The 23561-nt window shown below is 44.5% G+C and overlaps 1 protein-coding gene across 3 annotated transcripts in view; it reads right to left on the bottom strand.

Annotated features, from left to right (window-relative positions):
- The window catches only part of Gli3 (GLI family zinc finger 3), a 278402-nt gene that overhangs the window by 47893 nt on the left and 206948 nt on the right, over nucleotides 1–23561 (bottom strand). For all 3 annotated transcript variants that reach the window (XM_004629558.3, XM_023713477.1, XM_023713476.1), the window contains exon 10: nucleotides 21955–22095. In XM_004629558.3, the coding sequence (XP_004629615.1) occupies nucleotides 21955–22095 (141 nt within the window). The remainder of the gene's footprint in view (nucleotides 1–21954; nucleotides 22096–23561) is intronic.

The following is a 23561-nucleotide window of genomic DNA, read 5'->3' as shown; positions in this document are numbered from 1 at the left end:
ATTATTACATGGGGAAACTGGTTTTTTAGAAAGCACAGATTCTTTCCAAATTAAGTCTTAAATAAAATTTCAGGCAAAATCCCAATGGTACATCCTTTTAAATTTAGTTAAACTCTTTCTAACATTAATTTAACTCAGTTATTTTGCTTTAAAGATTCGATCTGAAGGCAACAATCTAAATTAGGAACCAGGACTGAAGCAAAGCTGTTTATTATTTGTAATAGTGGAAAAACATTGGGCAAATCTCTAAATGACAAAAAAATGATTAAGTGATTATAGCAAACCTTATGATGAAAGCAAGATGCTGAACAGAATTCATATGCCAATACACTCAGTAGAGTCTTGATTTTTTAAGAAGAAATGCATTAAGAAGAGAAACACACTTCAATAAATATTAACGCTTTGATGACAGGTGTCTTTGGTTTTGCTACTTTTGAAGGCATTATGAGTTATTTGTTTGTATTTTTCTTTAATAATTATCAGATCTGTAATGTTTGCCTGTTGCTCTCGTGATCCTCTGTGCTTTTCCCTCACTTAATGCTGCCTCTGTGTGGTCTTTCTGAAGGCTCCTTTGCATATGAATGTGGTGTCCACTGTATCCTGCAACTCAAGTCTATGTGAAGAAGGGACAGAAGGCCAGACACAGTGACACCAGTCTGTAATCACAGTTCCTAGGGAGGTGGAAGCTAGAGAACCTCCTATGGAGGTTCAGGTGCCTCCTGGGCAACTTAGTGAGACCTTGTTTTAAAACTTAAAATGAGGGAGAGGGCTGAGTGGTAGAGCACCAATGGGTTTGATCTCTAAATTAATCAATCAATCAATCAATCAAATCAATCAATAGATTAACGAATGAAAACTAAAATGTTTAACTGATTAAAAATCATTCCTCAAGGGCCGGGGAGATGGCTCAGTGGAATAAGCGCTTCCCTGGCAAGCACAAGGGTCTGAGTTCAATCCCCGGTTCTGCCAAAAAAAAAAAAAAAATCATTCCTCAGGCTGGGGATATAGCTCAGTGACAAAAGTGCTTGCCTTTCAAGCTCAAGGTCCCAAGTTTGATCCCCCTTATCAAAAAAAAAAAACAAAAACAAAAACAAATAATCACTCCTCACATAGGTGTGGTGGTGCATTCTTGTAAGGTTAGCACTCTTCTAGGAAGACGAGCTGAAAAACTACAAGTTCAAGCCCAGCCTGGATAACATAAAGACTCAAAGAAAAAGGGGCCAGGGGATGGGCACATAGCTTAGTGAAAAGATATGGGCTCAAACCCTAGTAAGAAAAGAAAAAGAAAAAGAAAAATGAGAAAAGAATAAAAAATTGTTCTTTATTCTAAACGGGGCACATTAACTTCCATTTCCAGCCAAGAGAAAAGTCAATATTCATTCATTCAACAGTAAGTACAAGTATGCTGAATATAGACCAGGCTGGTCTGGTCCTAGGAACATAGCAACAAGTAGTTTAATTTCACGGTACTTATACGTTTGTAGTGAAACATATTGGCAGACAATGCAATGCTTTTTAAAAATCTAATGTTTTAGACTGTGGGGGATGAAATAAATAAACATTGAGAGCCAGGCCAGGGGGGTTGGGGAGATAGTTTAATGGTATAAGTGCCTGCCTGACAAGCTCAAGGACCCAGGTTTGATCCCTGGTACCACATGCTGTGCCAGTCCTGTTCCAAGCCAGCCACTGAAACTGGGAATGGTGGTGCACACCTGTAATCCCAGCACCAGGGAGGCTGAGACACAAGGATCACTGAGTCCAAGCTGCGTAGCGAGACTTTGTGCCAAATAAATAAATAAAAGATTAAAAAAAAAAAAAGGAGCCAAGCCCAGGGATGCGGGGAGGGCAGGCTGGTGTCTGTCTGTACAGACTGGCCAGGGAAACAGGCTGAAAACTTCTGCAGCCAGCTGAATGAGCATCTATGGGTTTGGTGAGAAGACAGCCCCAAACAGGCAACGACAAGCACCAAGGTCCTACAGAGGGCACGGCCTTGATGTCTGGATGACAGTAGAGGGGCCCAGGGGGCTAGAAAGGATATGCAAGGAAAACAGTATTTGGGTTATAAAAATTACTAGGAAGGGCCATCACACACTTCATTAATTGCATATGTTTAATTACCATTCCCCCGTCCTCTTAAACTTCACACTGCCCTGCAATTTAAAAATCTGGAAGAAACTTCCAGCACATTGGAGCCAACTAACTCTTTGAGTTAAATGCATCTATAGAGGCCGGCAGCTTTATAGCGTTTTATGAGCACAGACGCAGTGCTTAATCCCAAGAGCCAAATTACAGGTCTGTGAGAGTCACGAGGGCGAGGGAATGAAGAGGTCCAGTGAAGCGAGGGAGCTTTGAAACCGAAATCCAGCGCTGCAGCCCGAAGCCTACGCCATCCTCTGTAATTATGTGCTGCATTACAAGCCCTTAGTGGGAGGAATGTAGGAATAACCCACTGCACTGGTTATTTCTGTGATGCACATGAGGGCTCACGGTGTCTAACGGCCGAGAAGTCACCCCTAGGAGAAGCACTCAGAGCTTCCCTGGAGCCCCTAGCTGGACTCGCAGGGTGGGTCCCAGTGGCCCCAGAATGTGCAGATGAATTGGAGCCGTGTCTAGAACTAGTGGGCCTGACATCCTGTGGGCCCACGGACTGGAGCCAGAGCTGTCCTTCTGTGCATGTGCCAAGAAGCAGTCAAGACCTGCGTCCTAGACAAAGACTCAGCTGCCGACCACCAAGGCCCCCATCCGTCCAGTCAGGGAACCAGGCCCTAGGGATGGAAGGTGGGGAGGGCACGAAACCTAGTGACCCTTCTGTTCCCGCCACGGCTCTGGCTTCCTGTTCAAGGTCTCTTTCTTTCTTCTCATCTCCAGTTCCAAAGTCTGGGGACAGAGTCAGCTAAGGGAGTACTTGGGGAGTGAGGGGTAGAAAAATCAAAGCAATTCTTTGTCACAGCCTCATGTCACCAGTCTCCATAAATGAACTGATGTTCTAACTCGTAGAAGAGAAGTAATATTTTCTACCACAAAGAAGCCAGCCCTTTTACCACTTACTCTTAATTTGAGTGTCTCTCCCCTATCTGGGAATGTGGCATATTTGCAGAACTCTTGATGAGCAAGGGAGAGGCCCTGGGTTCCATCTGCAGCACTGCAGAAAAGATTTCAGAAAGAGAAAAGCTAAGAAAATGATGCAGGGAGTAGATTCTAAACTGGAGCTTCCCTTCTACTTAAAAAGTAGGGAAGAGATCCCGGGACAGTAAGCACAATCTTGCCAGAATGAGGCTTTACAGATTCTACAGAACTTGGTCTAAATTCCCACCATGCACCTGGGCTGTTAGGTTGCCTGAATTTCAATGGGCAGTGGCTCTCTAGTTTCTACATATGCAGGGTTATCCTCCTGCTTGTTATAAACGCAGATTCGGCATCTCTCCAGGTCTGGTGTGAGGCTCAGAAACAAGCAGTAGCCATTATGCAAGTGATGCTGGGGCTACACTGTGATGATATCGCTAAGGAGCAAACAAATAAGGCCCAGGGGACAACAACTGTCCTATTCACAGTGTTCTAACAGGAAAAAGAAGGAAGCCATCCACTCAGTGACATGAAAATCCGGGCCATCTCATGGAGCCCTGTCATGATTGAGAACAGAATGTCCCCCCAAAGGCTCCTGTGTTCAGAGGCAGAGTTTTGGGAAGGTAATTAACGATCAATCCCCAGACGCAATGTGACGTCAGGATGTGGGGTCTGGTCAGGAAGGGGTGGTCTCTAGGGTGTGACCTGGAAGGGTGCATCTTCCTCCCGGCTCCCCCCTTTGCTCTGTTTCTCGGCTACCATAATGGGAGCAGCTGTCTTCTGCCAGATCCTCCCCCCACACCCTTCCTGCCATGGAGTCCACTCTGGACTTCAATCCTCCAAAAACCATGAGCCCTCCCCAAAAATAAACAAGACACCTTTCTTTCTTTAAGTTGTCAGGGATGAATACTGTAACCCAAAGATGAGCAGTATGCCAAGGACACTTATCTTAGAAAGGACCTAAGAGAACCAATAAGAGCAAAATCTACTGTAGAATTCTGTCCTGAGACTCAGCCAAGAAAGGCCTCTGCCCAGGCTTAGCACGTTCACAACACACTACTCAGAGCACTGTTACTGACAAGATCAGGGGCCTGTCTGATTGTAGAACAACTCAGCACACTCTTCAGTCCAGCTGACACATTTTGAAGCAAGACTTCCTCCATGAAGGAAGCTACCTACTGATTTACATTTAGCATGACTTTCTGGACTCACAGCAGCCAGGATAGTCTCTGAGTGAACAGCTGGGGTGCAGGCCACACTTTGATAATCCTGAATTAGAGAGACTTGTTCCAGCCTCCTATGGCCACAGGGTGACGAGACCCTAAGACTAGAGTGGAGTCTTTCACAAAGCATATTCAGGACCCCTAGGATGTAACTTTGAGCAGAGATGGAGTGTGCTGCCAGGACCTAGACAGGACTCTTCTTGGGGTCCCTCCTCCAAAAATAAACAATGGCACTGGCCCTAGTTGGTGACCCTTTCGGCCCAACATTCAACTGCAGAGGTGGAGGGATGAGTCCAGCATCTCCCTTGCTCTCCGAAGCCAGGAGGGGGAAAAGCATAGGCTGCACTGGGAGACCTCAGCGCTCATATCCAACAGACTCTAAGGAGTCCAAGGATTCTCTGAAACCTGATCTCCCCAGCATTAGGCAGGTACGTTAGACAAGGCTGGAACACAAAACACTTCACTTAACAGTTAGCTTACATACAGTAGCTAAAGGTTTCAATGTAGAACATATGTCTCTACTTGTATTCTTGCAGATATTTTAAGGAACAGGCTGAAAAGACCCCATTAAGAATTAAAACCTTTGATTTGGGTGGCTTGAGTTGGTTAGTGTATTTCCAAGTTGGGAATGTGTTCACTGCTTCAGAATTATGCCAACTTCCTCAGGGAAGGTGCTTCTGACCCTTATAAGATCCCTAAAGGGGAGAGTGGAAGAAATGATGGTGTCTGAGCACGGTAGCATGGACCTGTAATCCCATCACACTGAGGGACCAATGCAGGGTTTTAAGTTCAAATCTCACCTGAGTAAATTAGCAAGAACCTCATCTCAAAATACAAAAGGGGGTAAAGCCATGGTGCTGTGTTGAGCTGTAGGGGACCCAGGTCAACAATTTCTGACACTGCCAGTCAAGAGGGAGACCCAATACTGTTATGGACTACTGGACTCTTTTAGAATATTTTGCTATGTTAACATACCTGTAACATTCAAATGACAGAACTAAACAAAAAAGGGGATACAGATGAATGTCCATTTTGTATCTGTGTATTCAGAATGGTTAGGATAGATATATAGTTACATTTTCTTAATGAATAGAGGGATTTGTTGTAATAGTGTTTGTAAATAGGATATCATGTCTGCATCTTGCACAGCAAATAACCACTAGGAAGAGAGTATGCAATGTGTTAATTATTGAAACTATTATACCAATTTGATTTGAAACTGTCTCATTGCTATTTGTCTCTCAATAAAATTATGGAAAAATAATACAAAAAGGAGATGGAGATTGTAGCTCAGCACAAGAGCACTGGGTTCAACACCCCCACAGTGCAGGGGTAAAAAGGATAAGTACATTTCAAAAAGATTCTGAAAAGGGCATTTGAGCTCTTTACTCCTTTCTCAATGTCTAGATTTCTCAACACTTTTCAGGCATTTCTGAGAACAGAAGCCGAATGAAGGTAGAAATGCTAACGGTGTTGGGCTGGTTGCGGGGGCACAGAAGGGTCTCTGGGTTTCCCAGGCAGCGGATGTGGTGAGCTTAGCCTCAGCCGGTCCTGGTCCACACCATGCTCCTCTCATGATTTGCAGAAGGCAAGAGGAAAAGAAAGCTTCTTGGAGTACAGGGTGACTCTGACCTCTGGAGATGGCATAGCTCTGCCCAGGGAAGGGGTGATGGCAGGAGGTGAACTGCCAAGGCAACCCTGCTACGGAAGGAAATTTTTTAAAGAGGCAATTGCTAAAAGCTCCACCAGGTAGGGCCAGCCAAATAGCTCAGTGGATTAAAGTGCCTGCTTAGACAGATGCAGGGGCTGGGGGTTCAATCCCCAGCGTGCTGTGCTGGCCCCGCCTCCAGGGCATGCTGACACAGCAATTCAGACTGGGCATGGTAGCACACACCTGTAGCCCCAGCACTTTGGAGGCTGTAAACAGGAGGATCACTATGAATCCGATCTATGCAGTGAGACCCTGTAGACCCTGTAAACCCTGCCCTAAAATACAGAAAGAAAGAAAGAAAGAAAGAAAGAAAGAAAGAAAGAAAGAAAGAAAGAAAAACTCCACCAGGCTAGTTATATCCTGCACGTTGTGTAGGACTTAGTCCATCCACTTACCTGCAGCACAAGCCTGAGAGAGAAGTGAAAGTATTTACTGAGGAAAATCCCTCTTCTGATATTCTAAAAGTAGCTTATTTACACCTCACTGGGCTTAATACCAGCAGTTCTGCAAGGATCTCATAGGAAAATGTATAGAATCCAAAATACTTAGCAAATAAGACTGATTTCTAATATCCAAAGCAAGACAAGTCCCAACAAAATGAAATGAGAAAAAAACAGCAAGATATCCCCAAATCCAAGTTTCTGGAACAGAGGCAGCCCTGAGATACGGGGTGTCACAGTGCCCAAGTTCACACCCAGGAACACAGAGCCTCGTCTTTCTGAACAGTGTGTCAATCTACCCCTTAGCAACAGGCTTTACAGGCCAAACTGTGAAAATAGGAAAGGGAAACTTTGAACTAGATGGAGAAGTGAGAGAGCTGGACGGGTTATAAACTGTGGTGATGACAGTATTCTTTGTTGAGGACAAATGCCAACCTGCCCCTCCTTAGAGCACAGGCATGTAAATTCCTCACAAGAAACTTGAAGAAAATAAGTTCACTGTGAGTAGGGTGGCACTGGGAGGTCACCCACTGCAGTGGCCCATCAGATGCTGGGCTTACCTGGGCAGCCTCTCACAGCCAGGGGGTCACGTCACACACAGAGGCTTCCCAGCCTGGCACTCCCCTTCTCCTTGGGCAGCAGCTCAGCCTGCTCTCAAGCTTCAGTTTTCCTTCCAGCAAACATAAACCCATCTCCCTATGGTTTCCACGCTCCTGACCTATGATCCCCACAAGGGATGAACAACATATAGATGTATGTTTAAAGTTTTCAGAAAATTATTACAGTAAAAGACACACTGTCATGAATCCCCCTCAAACTGCTCCCCATCACTTCAAACACACTTATCCCATGGTTCTTGCCACTTTCTGAAGCAGTTCTACAAGGTTCTCTTTCCAGAATATCTTTATGAAATGTGATTTTAAAAATGTGGTGAATGTGGCTGCTTAGAACAGTCCAAAAGGATGGAAGGTTTGTAAAAACATGGCGCTGTGTCCCCCTCCACCTCAGTCCCTGTGTCTGGCGCTGTGGGACTTCTGAGTCTTCCCTAATATCAAAATAACTATGAAAGGTAAATATACCGAATAAGCTCAGGACACAACGGCAGTGACCACAGCACAGCTAAAGACCCTCAGGAATGAGTGTTTCTAGTCCTGCTGTCCTGGCTGCCTCCACATGCTGAATGGATTCACAGTCCTTACTTTTCATGGTGGTTTTGACCTCAGAGAAAACCCAGAGGTCATATAGTGCCAGATCTGGTGAATACAGTGAATGAAGACACACAATAATGTTTTTTTTATTTCAAGAAATATTTATAAATTCCTGAACTGATTTCAGGATATCGAGCCAGCCATGAAAATACACTCAGGATAAAAGACTTCTAGAACTGCTTTCCGCAGTGGCAAGAAAAATGACAAGAGGTATGTTGGGCCGGCAAGATAGCTCAGCAGACTGAGCGCCTGCTTAGGCAAGCACAGGGACCTGGGTTTGATCCCCAGCACCACATGCCACACTGGCCCTGCCCCCAAGCACGCTGAGCTGGTCACTAAGACAGGGCATGATGGTGCATGCCTGTAATATCAGCTCTGGGGAGGATAAAAACAGGAGGATCACTGAGTCTCAGCTGTATAGTGAGATCCTGTACCAAATACACTAAAAAAAGAAAGAAAAAAAAGAGGTGTGTTTGAAGCAAAGAGGATTTTTACAGGGGACTAATGTCAACTTGCCATTTATTGTGATAAATTAAAAAAAATTTATTTAAATATTCCCTTTTCTGATCATGTCTAGTACTTTCCCATCCTTTGTACAAAAGATTTACATCTTACTTTTTTTTAGCACTTTCACTAAGAACTGCATTTTTCATGTTTTTTCTTGCTTCCTTGGGTACTCTGCAATTGCTCAGAGTCCCCTTCTTGTGTGACCTTGCCCCTCCTCTGACCTCCAAGTTCTCTTGCTACTCAGCGGGACCCACCAGAAGTGTAAGCTTCTGTAACTAAGATTGTATGAGGCTCCAGAGCCACTCTACTGCCCATCCAAGCCCCAGAAATCTCCTCTGTGCTGTTCTCTGCTTTAAGTTGGATGAGCTGAATGCAAGGGCTGGGATCTCAGTTTTCACGGCACAGGACAACATGCACACCCTGGAGGTCATGCACCGCCCCTGACAGGCTTCTGACTGTCACCTTGGCTTTGCTGGGTCTGGAGCTGGTGACAGTTCCCTGTATTTTCAGTGGTATCCAACACGAAACAAATATGCAGCCTCCAGAGTGAACCCAAGGCAGCTGGCAGTGAAATGGAGGAGGAGGGGGCTGAATTTGCTGGAGAAAGGAAGAAGAGGGTGGAGCAGGGAAGCAGAATGCATAATGCGCAATTTGAATAACGAAGGAAGGCTGAAGGCCAAACCTTCCTTCTGTTCATAAACAATCATTTAAAACAACAGGGGACAGGAGGATTACAAGTTTGAGCCCAGACTGGGGAATTTAGAGCCTCCTTAAGACCTTGTCTCAAAATAAAAAAAAATAAATTAAGAAAAAAAAAAGGGAGGTGGAAATAGGGATGTATGCAGTTCAGTGGGAAGGACCTAGGTTCAATCCCCAGGGCTGCAAGCAAACAGTAGGTTGTGTGATGGGTGAACCAATTCATCAGAAACACACTGCTCGCTACCAGTCTATGACCTTAATTAGGTTTCTCTGCCCTTCTAGTTCTCACTGTACTTGCTAGGGGGTACCCCAACAACACTGGCCAGTGAGGAAGAGCACGCCCAGACCAGCTACCATAACAGGCAGGCTCATTTCTCCTTGCACAGCATCAGCCGCGTTTCCACCTCTCTGAACTGCCATTTAGAAGTAAAGTTCCTTAGCTGACCAGGTCACTTGTATTTGTCTCAGCCCAGCCGACCTCATGCCGTGCATACTAGGACTTCACATCTGCCAGAAACAGATTGGAGAAAAGTGGCCACGATGCTAGGAGCTTTCTGCCCAGTGACCCTGCAGCCCGCAGAGCAGCATTGCGGGACGTCGGTACAGCCATGGGGACCCAAGGCCCTCGGAAGCATGCGGGGCTGGGGGAGATCAGACAGGTGGTGCCTCTAAGAAACTAAAGCAGGTGGAGGTGGTACTCCCCGGGAAGGAAGAGCATGCAGAAGACAGCTTAAAACCTGTCACATGTTCCTCATTCAGTCACACACGGGATTAACATGGGACCCAACCATCATAGCCTGAGGGCTACACCCAGAGACTCGGAAACAGGCGCTCAAGCAAAAACTTGCCCTGGACTGCTTGGGGTGATACAGCAGCCAAAAGGTAAAAACAACACTAGTGCTCATTCCAACTCAAACACAGGAGGGAGCAAAACAGGCCAAAACCATATGGTGGAATATTGCTTGGCCATTAAATGGAACAAATCTCTGATACCTGCCACAGCATGAGAGAACCTTGAAAACATGTAAGGCCAAGGCAGGCAGATGTAAAAGGTTATATGTGATGCAATTCCAGTTCCAGAAAATATCAAGAACAGACTCACAGAGCTAGGAAGCGGGTGAGTGGTCTGCAGGCAGCAGGGGAGTAGAACTGTTCAGTGGGTACAAGTTTCATGTATGGTGCCGGAAAGGCTGTGCAGCCAATGGAAGTCACAGCTGGACAACATTCTGAATGTGTGAAATGCCCTGGAACTGTTCGCTTATTTAAGTGTTATTTTTGCAATTCTGGGGATTGAAACCAGGGCCTGCACACTGAGGCCCTTTGTCAGTCCCCTTTATATTTTGAGACCAGGTCTCCCTAACTCACTAAATTCTCTAGACTGAACTGGAACTTGAAATCTTCCTGCATCCGCCTTCCAGAGTGCTGAGGTTACAAGTGTGCGCTGGCACATCTGGCTCAACTGTACACGTCTGAAAGGTGGAAATGGTGCACGCTGCGTACTGCGCACTAAGGCACCATGCTCCCCCTCTAGCTCGGGGAGCAGGGCGGCCAGACCCCGACCCTGGGCCGTCCTTGCCCCCTCCCTCCTTCTCCACTTCTGCAGGGCACACGGCTCCTGCCTCTGTACACAGGAAGGATAAACCAAATAAGCCAAGTGTCAGCGCAATATAAATTGCGGTAAAGGAAAAAAAGAAACAACGTGATGCATGGCTGTGGATCTAAAAGAGGAATGTCCACCATTGTTTGTGATTATGGATCACATCACGATCTAATAGCAATTTTTATTTAATCAATAATTTCCATGCTGAACAGACAGCCCTGTTACAGAGAATCGACAAGCTGGTACTGATAGCGACAAGCCTTGTTATTAATCTTTCCTCCACTGGCTTATCAGCCCAACTACTGTAAAAGGCACCACCAAGATGGATTTTAGAGGCCACCTCTTTCCTCCCCCGCCTCCTTTTGTTTTTCCTTCCCCTGCACCTTCTCATGTAATGTAGACTCCACGTTTATTTGTCTGATGTGGGGCTTAGGCGGCACAAAAAAGTGGCTCACATTAAGCAATTTCACAAATCAGGAGGACCTGGACCATTGCTCAGGGTTAGCCATTATAGGCCAATAAATCATACTTTCTCTTTGAGTTGTCAATCGCCAAAAAAGCTTTGTACAAGCTCTGGCATCTGTAATTCCATAAAGGCTTTTCATCTTGAAATGAGATGCTCTGGACTGATAACAGAAATAATCCCTTCTTGATCAAGAAAAAAAATCTGCATTTTACCAATTAAAGCTGCTGCCAGGAGCCAAATGGCTCATTGCTGAGGCTCCACTGAAGTTTATCTCTACTAAACACAAGGAGGAATACAGTGCTTCGAATGTAGCACAGCTACTTTATCTCCTAGTAAAAAGCGCACCCGAGGAAGGTGTGAGGACTTTCATTCCCTTCAGGAAAAATCAGGAGAACTGTACACTTCTCTTGAACCAGAACTCTCCCCTATGTTCAGGACCGACCGCTGTGGGGACAGGTCACACACACCCAACTGGAAAGTAAAGAAACTCCAAGTCTGCAAAGGCTGAGCAGAAGAAGGAGGGGACAGGACAAGTATTGTGAGAGGCACCTACCCAAGGAACTCCCAGGATGCAGCGGGCAGAAGGCAGCTGGGAGAGTTTCCTTATCCTGACGAGGAAGACACTTTTGGAACCCATGCTTATGCATTCATAGCTAGAAAACAAGTTGCACACAGAAAACAAAACACTAGAAAAGGAAACAAAGGATAACGACCCCAGGAACACCATTACCCATTGACCCTAAAACTTGACTAGCACTGTAGTAGACAAACATCTTCCACAAGGTACCAGAGACAATCCTCTCCATCAGATGCTGGTAAACACTTAGAGGGACAACAGAATCTCAGGGCCCGTCCACAACGAGCCTCACATCACACAAGCAAGATGCTGATCCTCACCGCCACTTCCCTCTTGAGTTCCAGGCAGACAGGTTTTGGTTCTACCATGTGGCACAAGTCGACCAAAATGTGTAAAGTGCATCAATCCGAGGAAATGTCAACAAATCAATAGTCATTATGATAGGTAAAAATCTGCCTATGCCATTAACTCCTCCTGTCGTCACCTCAATGCAGGACACTCAACATGCCCTTACAAGGTCTTTCTCTATCTAAATCCACCTGTTTTTTTAAGACCATGTCCAAGTCAAATATACACAACTTCTCCTTTCTTTCATTTTTTCTGTCTTCACCTTATTTGCTTTTCTCCCTTCTTACTCCTCCCTCTACAGTGCTCCTCTCAACCTGCCCTGTTAGGACAGACATAAAGATGAGTATGTCACCAGTATATCCCATCTTGTTCCCCTCAGAGCCCTTGACCTCACAGTTCCCGAGGTCTGACATGAACTAGGCTTCCTACTTCTAAACAAAGTATTCCTATAACTTGTGTGGCAGCCAGAAGGTGTGGGTGGTGATGTGCTGTGGCTGATCAATAGTATGTAAGTTACTCTTGTCTGAGTTTGATAGTCTTAATCTTTCCATTCTGCAGTTATTTATTTATTTTAGGGATTGAACCTCATGCATGCTATGCAAGCACTCTGTCACTGAGCTACGTCCCAAGCCTGATTCAATTTATTATTACTACTGCCCAGGGATTCCATTTTCCTTCATGTTTGAATACTGTTCTTCAGTTTACCCAGCACTTTCATTACATGATTTCATTCTGGCCTCACAAGTGAAAAACAAACTAAAAATTCCTTGAGGGAAAGAACTATTTACAGATGAAAACCTGAGATTAAAGTTGTAGGGTGACTCAAAATCAGACATAGATTTTGACCAATGTAAGAATAAGACAGATCTCAGAACACACAGAGCAGAGCTCTTCCCAGACCCCACTCATTGGGGATTGGGTGGGGTGGTTTCAGTTTAAGACATGGCCTATGTGCAGTCTTTTGAAGATAAAACACAGTTCTTAGGCTGAAGTTAGTCATTCTGGAGAAACAATTCACCCATGGCAGTATTTGGCTAATCCCACAAAAGCCTGAATCTTCAGAAAGTCCTTGCATTAGAAAATTGAACTTGCTTTCTGTTCCTGGAGTTCTGGTTTATGTCACTTCAAGTACCTGATCTCCAGCCCTGCTTCTCACAAGTTGGAGTCTGAGTGACTTCCCTTGGGCTGTAAAGACAAATGACAGGGTTTCACCACCAAGGAAAAGGGCTTAGCAGGTAATGGGCCTTGCTCAGACCTACTTCCTGTGGCTACTCTGCCAATGTACACACACACACACACACACACACACACACACACACCCAAGTAAGTATTTGAGCAGCCTCTTGTTAGGGACTTTCTAATTGGTTATCTTTCCTTTTTAACCTAGACACTCTACACTGAAGTAGGAGAATCATTTTCTTTTAGTCAGAAATACATAAACATATATATGACAGTTAACAAGACTTTTTTTTTTTTGAATGTATTTGGTACAGGGTCTCACTATGCAGCTTGGACTTGTAATAAGCCTCCTGTTCTCAACCTCCCCAAAGCTGGTATTACAGGTATGCAGTATCTGGTCTCGATGGCCAGCTCAGCATGCCCAGCGGTGGGGCCAGTGCAGCATGTGGTGCCAGGGATCGAACCCAGGTTCCTGCACTTGCCTAAGCAGGCACCTAGTCCACTGAACTATCTCGCAGGCCCTTGGCAAGACAGTTGATTGTCACAAAGGGTGGTGGGTACCACTGGCCTCTATTGGGTCAGGTCCTTCCTGAAGGACTCCAGTATGCGAAAAGGATGAGACTTGCAGCAGAAGCAAGAGCAACGAGGGTCCTGAGAACACTCTTATCTTCCCTGAGGGTTTTCTGAACTGGGACTCTGGATACCAGCTTCCAGAAATCATGAATTTTGTATTGGTTTTCTCCCCTAAACACCGTCTGAACACCAACCTAAACCATCCTTCTGCCAAGGGGAGGTAACAGAGCAACTTCTAAAGACCTTCACAGGTTTCCCTTTTATAAGGAGAATCTCTAACACTAAAAGGAGCATTCCTTTTGCAGCTAATTTGCTCAGCTACTCAACGTCAACACTATGCCTGTGTCACATGAAGAAACAGAGTCAGAAGGGTAAAAGAAGTGCCTGGATCTTGGAACCCAGCTCTCTCCACTTTGAAGTTCATGGTGTTGCTGCCAGCAATAAAAAGCAAAGTACTCTCTTAGATCATGTTTCTTCTCCTTCTGCTCCCACTGCTGCTCCTGCTCTTTCTTCTCCCCCTCCTCCTTCTCCTGTATGACTTTACCTGTACGACTTGCTCTGACCCCACTCATGCTTCCTAGGAGTCTTTTTGAGTATCTCCCGCCCCTGGAGCCAAGCCAGAGCTTGAGCAATACCAGCAGAGCACCACTTCATACCGTTTGCTATGCTTTTCCTATCTTCCTCACCCTCTTAGACTGAGCAATCACAGAGGGCCCAAGTCCTCCTATTCTATGCCTACCCAGTGCTGGGACTGTGAGTTCTCCAGTCCTTTGGGTGCTGTCAGGATTTGCACATCTTCTAGTAAAGAGATGTTGCATAAAAGGCTGATCTGCTAGGGTCAGCTCCCAGGTTTCCTAATAAATTTGTGACTATGAAGCAGCATCTGTTATAGTTAATTTCCTTTAAGTGACCTGCCTTGTCTAGAATGACCACAGTGACCGCTTGTACAATAAGCATCTATTCCCAGCATCTAGGAGGTGAATTACTGGCAGAATCCCAAATCTCATCTTCAGGATCATTCTGAAACATTCAGCAAGTTTTCAGTAGGAAAATGCTCCCCAAATGGAAGAAACAGTGACGCTGACTCGAGTGAAGATTTTGATGAAAGACTGCAGCAGATATACAACGGATGAACCAATGGAAATAACTAATACAGTATGACTGAAAACAATCTTACATTAAAAGACACATGGCAACTAATACCCTTCAAAATCTTCCCCTTCAGGGCTGGCCACATAGCTCAGCAAATTAAAGCGCCCACTTAGGCAGACACAGGGACTGGGGTTCGATTCCTAGCATTGCATGCAGTGCCAGCCCCGTCCCCGGGGCTCACTGATACAGTGACTGAGACTGGGCATGGTGATGCACACCTGTAATCCCAACATTTTGGAGGCTGAAAACAGGAGGACCACTATGAGTCTGATATGAGTAGTGAGACCCTGTAAACGCTGTATTAAAATATGTTAAGAAAAAAGTTTTTAAAATATCCTCTTCTTCAAACTTATCCCATTGTTCTTGCTCCTTTCTGAAGCAGTTCTGAAAGTCCTCTTTCATAAGTGTCTTCAGTTGCACTACTGCAGCTGCTTCCATGGATTCAAAATATTCCTTCTTCATGGTCACTTTGACTTTGGAAAGAATTGAATGTGGCCCAATGCCAGACTTGGTTAATAAGGTTGATCTATGCTGTTGCTTTCCATCTGTCATTTCTATCAGTTGCCACACGGCAGCAGCATTCAGCATATTTTTATCTCACCTTGTATAGACATCCAGGAAAGATGACTTCTAGAATAGCTTCAGAAAGTAGCAAAAAGTATGGGATCAGCGTGTTTGAAATGAGGGGGGTCGTTTGTGAGAGCAATTAGTGACAATGTGTCATGTCTGGTAATAAATTTTTAATTAAACTGTGTGTTTTGGTCATAGCTCATACATTACCTGTGCTTAATTCCCACCTGGCTGTGGCCCTACCACTCTCCCTCCCATGCTGAAGACGGAGAGAAAGCTAGCAGCCCATCTGGCTGTCAGCCAGTGTGGCACTTGGGGTGAAACCCTTTGCTCTCCTTGTCCTGAGGACATTCCTATTCAATACTTTCACTTGCTTTGAAAAAAACTGAGACTCAAGGAGTTAAATTGCCTTGGTCAAGCCCATTCAACCGTCAGTCAGGAGGAGAGTTTTCCTGGCTTCAATCAAGTCTACCTCATAGATGAACAACCATTAACGTAAAATAAGCTTGGAGCTAACGCCCCAGAAGCCACACAGACCATCTGCCCAACTCTGTTCTCCTCCCCCACTCCACCCTGCAGAAAACAAACACATAAAACAACTGGAGATGGAGTGACCTCGTTCAGAACCCCTGTCTGTTTCTCATTAGGTCTACTGCATGTGATCTCCGCGTGGCCTTGGACATCGGGGACAGTGTTTATTTTCACGGCTGTTTCACAGTATGATAAGTGAGAAAATAACGTCCCAAAGGGTCAGATGGTTCGGAGGAGGTCATCCTGAGAGTCGGGGCAAAGATGGGGCTGCCACTCACAACTCCATCTGCGCCTGGGGGTGCTTGAGCTGGGACCACAGAGCCCTCACACCCGGGCCCTCCGTCCTCTCTGTGGAGTATCTGTTCATGGGAGCAATTTTTGCAGGTGCAATTTAGTCAGCAGATTCACTAAGAACATGGTCCTTAAGGCAAAATTGTCAAAGGACAGCTTTGAAGTTTGTCGTTCTTCGTCTGTATTTTACATGCCATGTCTCCAAATAATTACAGTAACTAAATTAACTAGCAACTCCATGTAGAAGGAAATAAGATCAAAATCTCCACTCATTCATTTTAGGGTTTATGTGCACACAAAACTAATTTCTGCCTCATATCTGAGACCTCCATCACATCTTAAACCCAATTTTCTCCTAGGTAAGGACTTACAATGCAACCCTGGCAAAGGGATCGAAATGAGATGGGAGACATTTAAAATGCAAATTTCAGATCATGGTATTAATTTGAAAATAATGTCTTCACACCCTCACTCTTTCTTGTGTTTCTACAGATACTTCAATTCTTCACAAATTAGATGTGCTTTCTTTATATCTAAATCTCTATGACATTAAAAAGAGAGTCCTTTCGTTTTAATGCTGCTGATGTACAGAATAGGTTTCTAAAAGGCAGGAAAGGTGATTATAACTGTGTTCTTTGGATAAAGGAAACTTCAGCATGCCTTCAGAGATGAAAATTTGCAGCACATGAAAGCATTTAAAAATCCAAGTAGGTGGTTAATCACTCCACAAAAAGGGGAATTTTTGACACCATGCTTAAAAGATACAAATGGGGGATTACAGACATTGAAATGCCACCCAGCTGAAGCTGGGTGCTGCTATGAATACGCTCCACATTCTGAATAGCTCAGCCTCATAGGGAGAAGTTAAACCCTCCCCAAGGGTAATGGTCAGGCCATTCCATAAGAATGGCCACAAGAAATCCATAAGGAATCAGGCTGGTGAATAAAACTGTTAAAAATAGTTTCAGTTTTAGAAGATCACTGGGAGGATTTTTATGTGTTATTTCTTAAGCAGATATAAAGGCTGGAATGTTTGGAATTGAGGGCCGAGAGTTGTGGGGACACAACAAACAGGTAGAAAAGCACTCTGGGGGTCCCACTGTTTTCCTTCCTTCAGATCTCAGCTGTGATGTTTTCAAGCCCCACCAGCCTCACCACAGTGGTGGCTCTACACGGAGCTGCACATTCCTCACACTGATTCCTTTTCCTCTTTGCAGAGGGCCTCACAAAATATTGGTGGAGACAAGATGTCACTCACCAGCGCAGTGTGCAAGGTACAGAGAACCTGAGATGTACTTGTGCGGCATGCTATGAATATTTCTGATGCCTCAACCATCAAACAATCATAGAAGGAGCGTATGCTGGACAAAATAAAAACAAGAGAATGATGGACCTCAGGAGGGCAGGAAAGGGTCTCTTCTCCACGTAAAAAGCCAGGCAGAGCTGCTTTGCATAGTAACACAAGCTAAGTGAAACAGTAGAAGAACAGCCAAACCAAAGCCAAACACACTTTGAAACTGACACTAACTTTGAAGCTTACTTTCAGAAGCACTTTAAATTTAACATTCATGTCTTTTTTTAATAAAAACACAACAAAAAGAATCTGTTTAACTTGAAATTAAGCAGAAATGTGGACTTTCACCTGATTTGAAATGTTAGGATACTGATCTTTCAGGGGTCAAGGGAAGAGAAAATACATGCATCTTGACAAACCAAGAATAAATTTCATCAGTCCAATACCATATATATATAAAATTCATTTGTGGACAATACACCCATCTTGGTTTCTTATTCCATCCTGTTTTAACTGACCCCAAGAAAGGGACAAAGCTCAGCAAAACTCAGTTAATAAAAAAATATGTTTACCTTTCTAGCTTCTGGTCCTAGAAGTAAACGCATGGCAAATTTAATACTAGCTTGAGAACAGTAATAATGTTACTGTGAGAAAGTGCAATTAATTAAACAGCCCAGGGATAAAGATCCCAACAGCAAGCATAGAACAAAGACTACTGCAAGAGGGCAAAGGCTGAAAGAAAGGGGAAGAGAAGGAAGAGATCGCATTTAGCCCATCTGTTCAGACGGTAATGGAAGAGGTAATCTCCTCAAGAGTACATGGAGCGCATTACGCTGCAAATGAGACTACCTGGCAGGCAAGTCCGCCGAGTTCCTAATTCTCTTCTTCAACTTTGTGATTTGCTAATGTGAAACACATGTCTCCCTTTTGCACCAAGTTCAAATAACTCCGGAATTCCAACCGTGCAGCTCAGTGACTGAACCAGAACAAGGGGAGAACTTGTCAGGATTTAAGAGCTTTCAGCAAAGCCCTTCAATTGCAGCCAGCACCCTATTCCAGGGAAGGATATCAATTATAGATAGTGACCTGCTTTAGCAGGCAGTCAGGACTGTCAGACACTAGATAGACAACCATGAAGAATCATGAATCTTTCTATTAACTGTAAGAGGGGGAAAAAAGAATGGGTCGTGGCTATAAATAAGGCAGAGCAGAGAATGGTTTAACACCTTGCCTCTTGGTTGTATGCGGCATGGAAATTCAACTAATTCACAAAACCTCTGGCCAAGGGGCGTCACAGGAGCAGCAATGGTTAATGCCTCTCCCTGTCCCTAAGACGTGGGCTTTGCAGCTAATATATACCCTATCTGCCACCAAAGTAATTAGGTGAGTCTGAAGTAGTTCTTCCTTCAATCAACAAAATAGGAGGTTCCTCTTCTGTATAAGGCAGTTACTGCTCGTGTTGCCAGATACACTCAAGAGCAGGAAGATGCCTGTGTTTCCCACCCTGTGAAATCATTTCAGTGTACAACTTTGTGATTTATATGTTTAGGACACTTGTTATACAAGTGATATGAACTAGTGTCTTTATTTGCGTTGTCGTAAATTATAATTTTTAGCTCACTTATTAAATGTACTTGTAACTTGGCACAGATAAAACTAGTATCAAAAGGTTAACACACTGAAATTTCTTCTAACCCTGACATGAATATATTTTAGCTGATTCGAGAAAAAAATGCCACCTTGTATGTGTGAAATCGTATTTTTTTAAAAAGACACTTTTCCATAAAAGAGAAAAAACACGGTGATCATTCAGGTAGTGGCTTATGCAGCCTTCACTTAAAATGAGTAAGAATTCTTTGTGTGTGTGTGTGTGCGTGCGTGCAGGATCTCACTACTCAGCTCAGACTCGTAGTGATCCTGATTTCTGCCTCCTTACTGTTGGGATTACAGGCATGTGCCACCACGTTTAGACTCCATCGCTGGCTCAGTGCACCCAGATGTGGGGCCAGTGCCGTACCCGGTGCCAGCTATCAAACCCTGGCCCCTGGGCTTACCTAAGCAAGTGCTTAGTCCACGGAGCTATACTGCCAGCCCTCAGAATTCTTTATGAAAATGTCACAGGGACCTTTTACAACTAAGATTAAAACAAAACACCTGCAATATTCATTTTTTAAAAATATGGTAGTTTTATATACATTTTATTTCTTTTTAAATTAATTAATTGATTTATTTATTTGGTATAAGGTCTCACCACACAGCTCAGACTCACAGTGATCCTCCTGTCTCAGCCTCCCTAGCACTGGAACAACAGGCGTGTGCCATCAGGCCTGGTTTCAGTGGCTGGCACAGCACACGCAGAGTTCTGGGGCCCACATGGCATGTGGCACCAGGGATCAAACCCGGGTCCTCACACTTGCCAGGCAGGCGCCCAGACTGCTGAGCTATTTCCCCAGCTGTATTTGTTGTCTGATAAAAGTTTATAGATCACTGACACAGGGCAATGTTAAACTGCTCTTACATCCTGCACATGGCCATGACATGCTCACATCATTAGAAATCTGGATTTAACAAAGCTCCTATTTCATCCCGCGCACGCACGCACTAATGATAGAGCCAGTGACGCAGCGCTCCTCAGAAACTGTAATGACTCAGCCTCCAAGAGAATTTTTCCCCTTAGAAGAATTTTTTTTGTCAACTCTGCAAATGGAACCCACGACCTGGGCCACGGTGAGCGCTCCTTCTACCAGGGAGTCATACTCTCAGGCCCTCAGAAAGATGCTTTTAAACACGTAGCCCTGGAACCATCTTCTGAAGGGTGGATGCTTTAACACAAACAATTCTCTTTATTTACATTGTTCACTGGTTATATCACTGAAAACATTCACAGCATATGCCTCCTCTTCTTCAAGAGTATTTCTTCATATTAAAATTTTTTCCAACTCTCACCACCCCATAGTCCTACTACGTCTTTGTGGTTTCCATTAAAGTAGTCAGCAAGAATAAAGGACCATTAAATCAAGCTTGGTTTAAAAATAATACATCAGATTAAAGAGAAAAAATCAAATTATGTTCATGGAAAAATTTGAAAATATACCTTAATTAAAAACATTTGGCTGTTTTTATTTTCCTTCCATGTTTGGGAACCTATAATTCTTCATGTACAATTACAAAGAGACATGATCAACAAAGCAATGGGAGTGGGGCCCCAGTGATGTCACAGAAAGTCCTCAAAACATTCTGTGTACAACAAATCTCACGACCCAGCAAGCTGTGGATGAAACACTGCCCTGCAACTGGGATATGAAGAGATGTATTACACAGGTTGCGACAGAAATTACAAAAACCCATGAAACCTATGAAGCATGTGAGAGAAACTTTATGATTTTTGTGTTTAATCCACATGGAAGCGTTCTCAAGATACAGGCATCATATAAAAGTACAAAAGTAGTGCAAAAGAACAGATAATGAGAGAGAGAGAGACAGACGGAAAGAGACAGACAGACAGACAGAGAGACAGAGGGACAGAGAGAGAGAGAGAGAGAGAGAGAGAGAGAGAGAGAGAGAGAATGTATATGACAGGTAATCACTGCAAGGCTGCCCTGCCAGATTTGCCATCATATTAAAAGCTTAGAAAACTGTCCTATTGGGTGACACTATCCCTCCTGCTTCCATAGAACCGTCTGACCATTTCCCTCAGCAGAGAAGCTGGCTGAGCCTGTATCTTTTTATTCTGGATGCTCTAAGTGGCGCTCTACACCAGCTTCTCTTGCTTCTACCAGCCGGGAAGACCACCCTGGCCACCGAGAAAGTGCCAAGTCCTGTGCAGCACCAGCAAGCAGGGAAGGCAGGGCTGGGTGTGACCCACATTGTCTGAAATAGCAGAAGATGGCTAGAGAAAGACATCTGGGCCTGGTGTGGGAGAGAAGGTTCGGTTTGCAATCCGACCACTGAGCACATCATTAAACACATCTAAAAGCACATGTAATTATTTCCATGAAGCTATTAAGCCCACAGGAGTTACCCTCAAGTCCAAATTACGTTAACAGTTTATCCCAAACATCTATACAACTTCACAGAGTACTAATTGCTCTATAAAATAATGGGAAATTTGTAGGAGAAAAAAATATGAAAAGGAGTCCTCCACACCTACCATTTTTCCAATTATTACTGGGTCTTGGAAGGGGAACTAAACTTGGTTAAAAGGTTAATAATAATTCATGTCCAGCTTACTATTACTCAACAACCATCAAAGTCGCTAACTCCAAATAGTGTTTTCTGGCTTACAGGATCGGAGTCATTACACTCTCTATTGAAGACTTTATTGGATTTTACACTAAGCTTTAGCTGACTGCACAGGTCAAGCACTGTGGTTCAGAATTTTCTTTATTCTCAGAAAGTCATAAAGCGCTCTCTAGTCTGCAGCACTGCTAGCGAAGAAACCCGACCCAGCCGGGGTCAGAGAAGCTGACCCGCACAGGGAAGGTCTGTAGCTGAGGCCGAGGCCGCAGCCCTGGTCACTTACGTGCACGAGCTGATCCTGGGTGTCGAACTCCCTGGTGCAGCCTTCCCAGTGGCAGTTTGTCTCATAGATGACTTCAGGCTCCTGTTTGCTTTCATCTTTGTCCCCTTCCTCCTTGACCAGGGTTGTTCCTTCTGGCTGCTCCTGCAAGACAGAGTGTGAGGAAAAGGAAATGGGGGAAGGGAGTGTCAGGCACACTGGGAAGCAAGAGAAGCAGAGAAAGCAGCAACCTGCTTCAGGTTTGCCTTCCTCCTAACGCGATCCTTCAGCCAAAGTGAGAAACAGACCTCAGCTTTCCCAGCTGGGTTTTGCGAACAGAAGAAGTAGAACACCTGGAGTTGTTTGCACACATTTTTCCAGATTTACCAAACACAGCTTCTGAGAATTTTTTTTTTTTAATCTTGTGATTCAAAAGTCATAATGATGACTGAAAAATTGAAGGCTAACTTTGCTGCCATGCATATAAAGCTGTAAATAAATAAAAATGTTTTTTTTAAAAACCCAAACAATAAACAAACACAAAATAAAACCCATAAGACAACTAAATTTGGCCGAAGACAGGTCCTTCTAGTTGGTCTTGTTGCTCTAATGCATTTCAGTGTACTAATTCCTCTACTCTCCTATTTGTAATACAGAGAGCAGTACATGAGTGCTAACACCTCTGGGTTTCTCTGCTGGGGCACTTTGTGAACTACTCAGGGACAGCATCTTCCTGGCTCAGCCTCAGGTCTTCAAGAGCAGAGCCTGAGGCCCCGCAGCATCTTGTGCTGGTCCGGGGCATGGTCCTGTAGTCCTTCCAACCTTCTTCCTGTTTTCTTTTTTGTTTGTGCTTTGCAGCGCTGGGCACTGAACCCAGGGCCTCCTGCTGGCCAAGCAAGCACTTTCCCAGTCCACCTTTCTAGTCTTCTACAGCACTTTCATAGTGATGCGATAAACGAATTTCTAGATTTCTGGAAAATAACTAGAGATGTAGATCTGAATTCTAATCCAGGGCCAGATGATAAAAACTGTATGCACACACTAAAGTGAACCTGGGGAGGCTGTTTTCGAGCAAAATACAGAAGGAAGATTGATTTCCAAATCCATATCACCAGTTCGTTCTACTGTTACAGTTTACACTGAAAAGGAAATTTTGGATAAAGCAGCCTCAAGTTTGGGCTGAAGCAACTGATAACAGCAAAGGCAGAGATCCCATGCAGGTCTAGCCGCTTGGCCAGCACCTGTTGCAGAGAGTGAGCATTCACTGAACTACTTCCCATATCAGGAGCAAGATACCCATGGCCCCCATGAGACAGTATTGCATGCACAGCCTACACATTCTTAGTTACGAGCTTAGATTTAAGAGACCAGCAGCTGAGTATGGAACCTAATTAGCACTAGGTAAGTTGTGCCTACATCCCTCCCAGCTTTCCTCAAAAGTAGGGCACACTGACTGGGGCCGGCGAGATAGCTCAGCAGTCTAAACTGCCTGCTTAGGCAAGCTTAGGTAGGCTCAGGGAACCATGGTTCAGTCCTTGACACCACATGCCACACCAGCCTGGCCCTCAGGGCAGACTGAGCTGGCAAAAAAAAAAAAAGTAGGGCATACTAATGTCAGAAAACAAAAACAA

This window comes from Octodon degus, unplaced genomic scaffold (assembly GCF_000260255.1).
Source record: "Octodon degus isolate 3935 unplaced genomic scaffold, OctDeg1.0 scaffold00031, whole genome shotgun sequence".
NCBI lineage: Eukaryota > Metazoa > Chordata > Mammalia > Rodentia > Octodontidae > Octodon > Octodon degus.
Note: the sequence above shows the minus strand (reverse complement) of the source record. Positions and strands in the feature narration are given on the sequence as shown.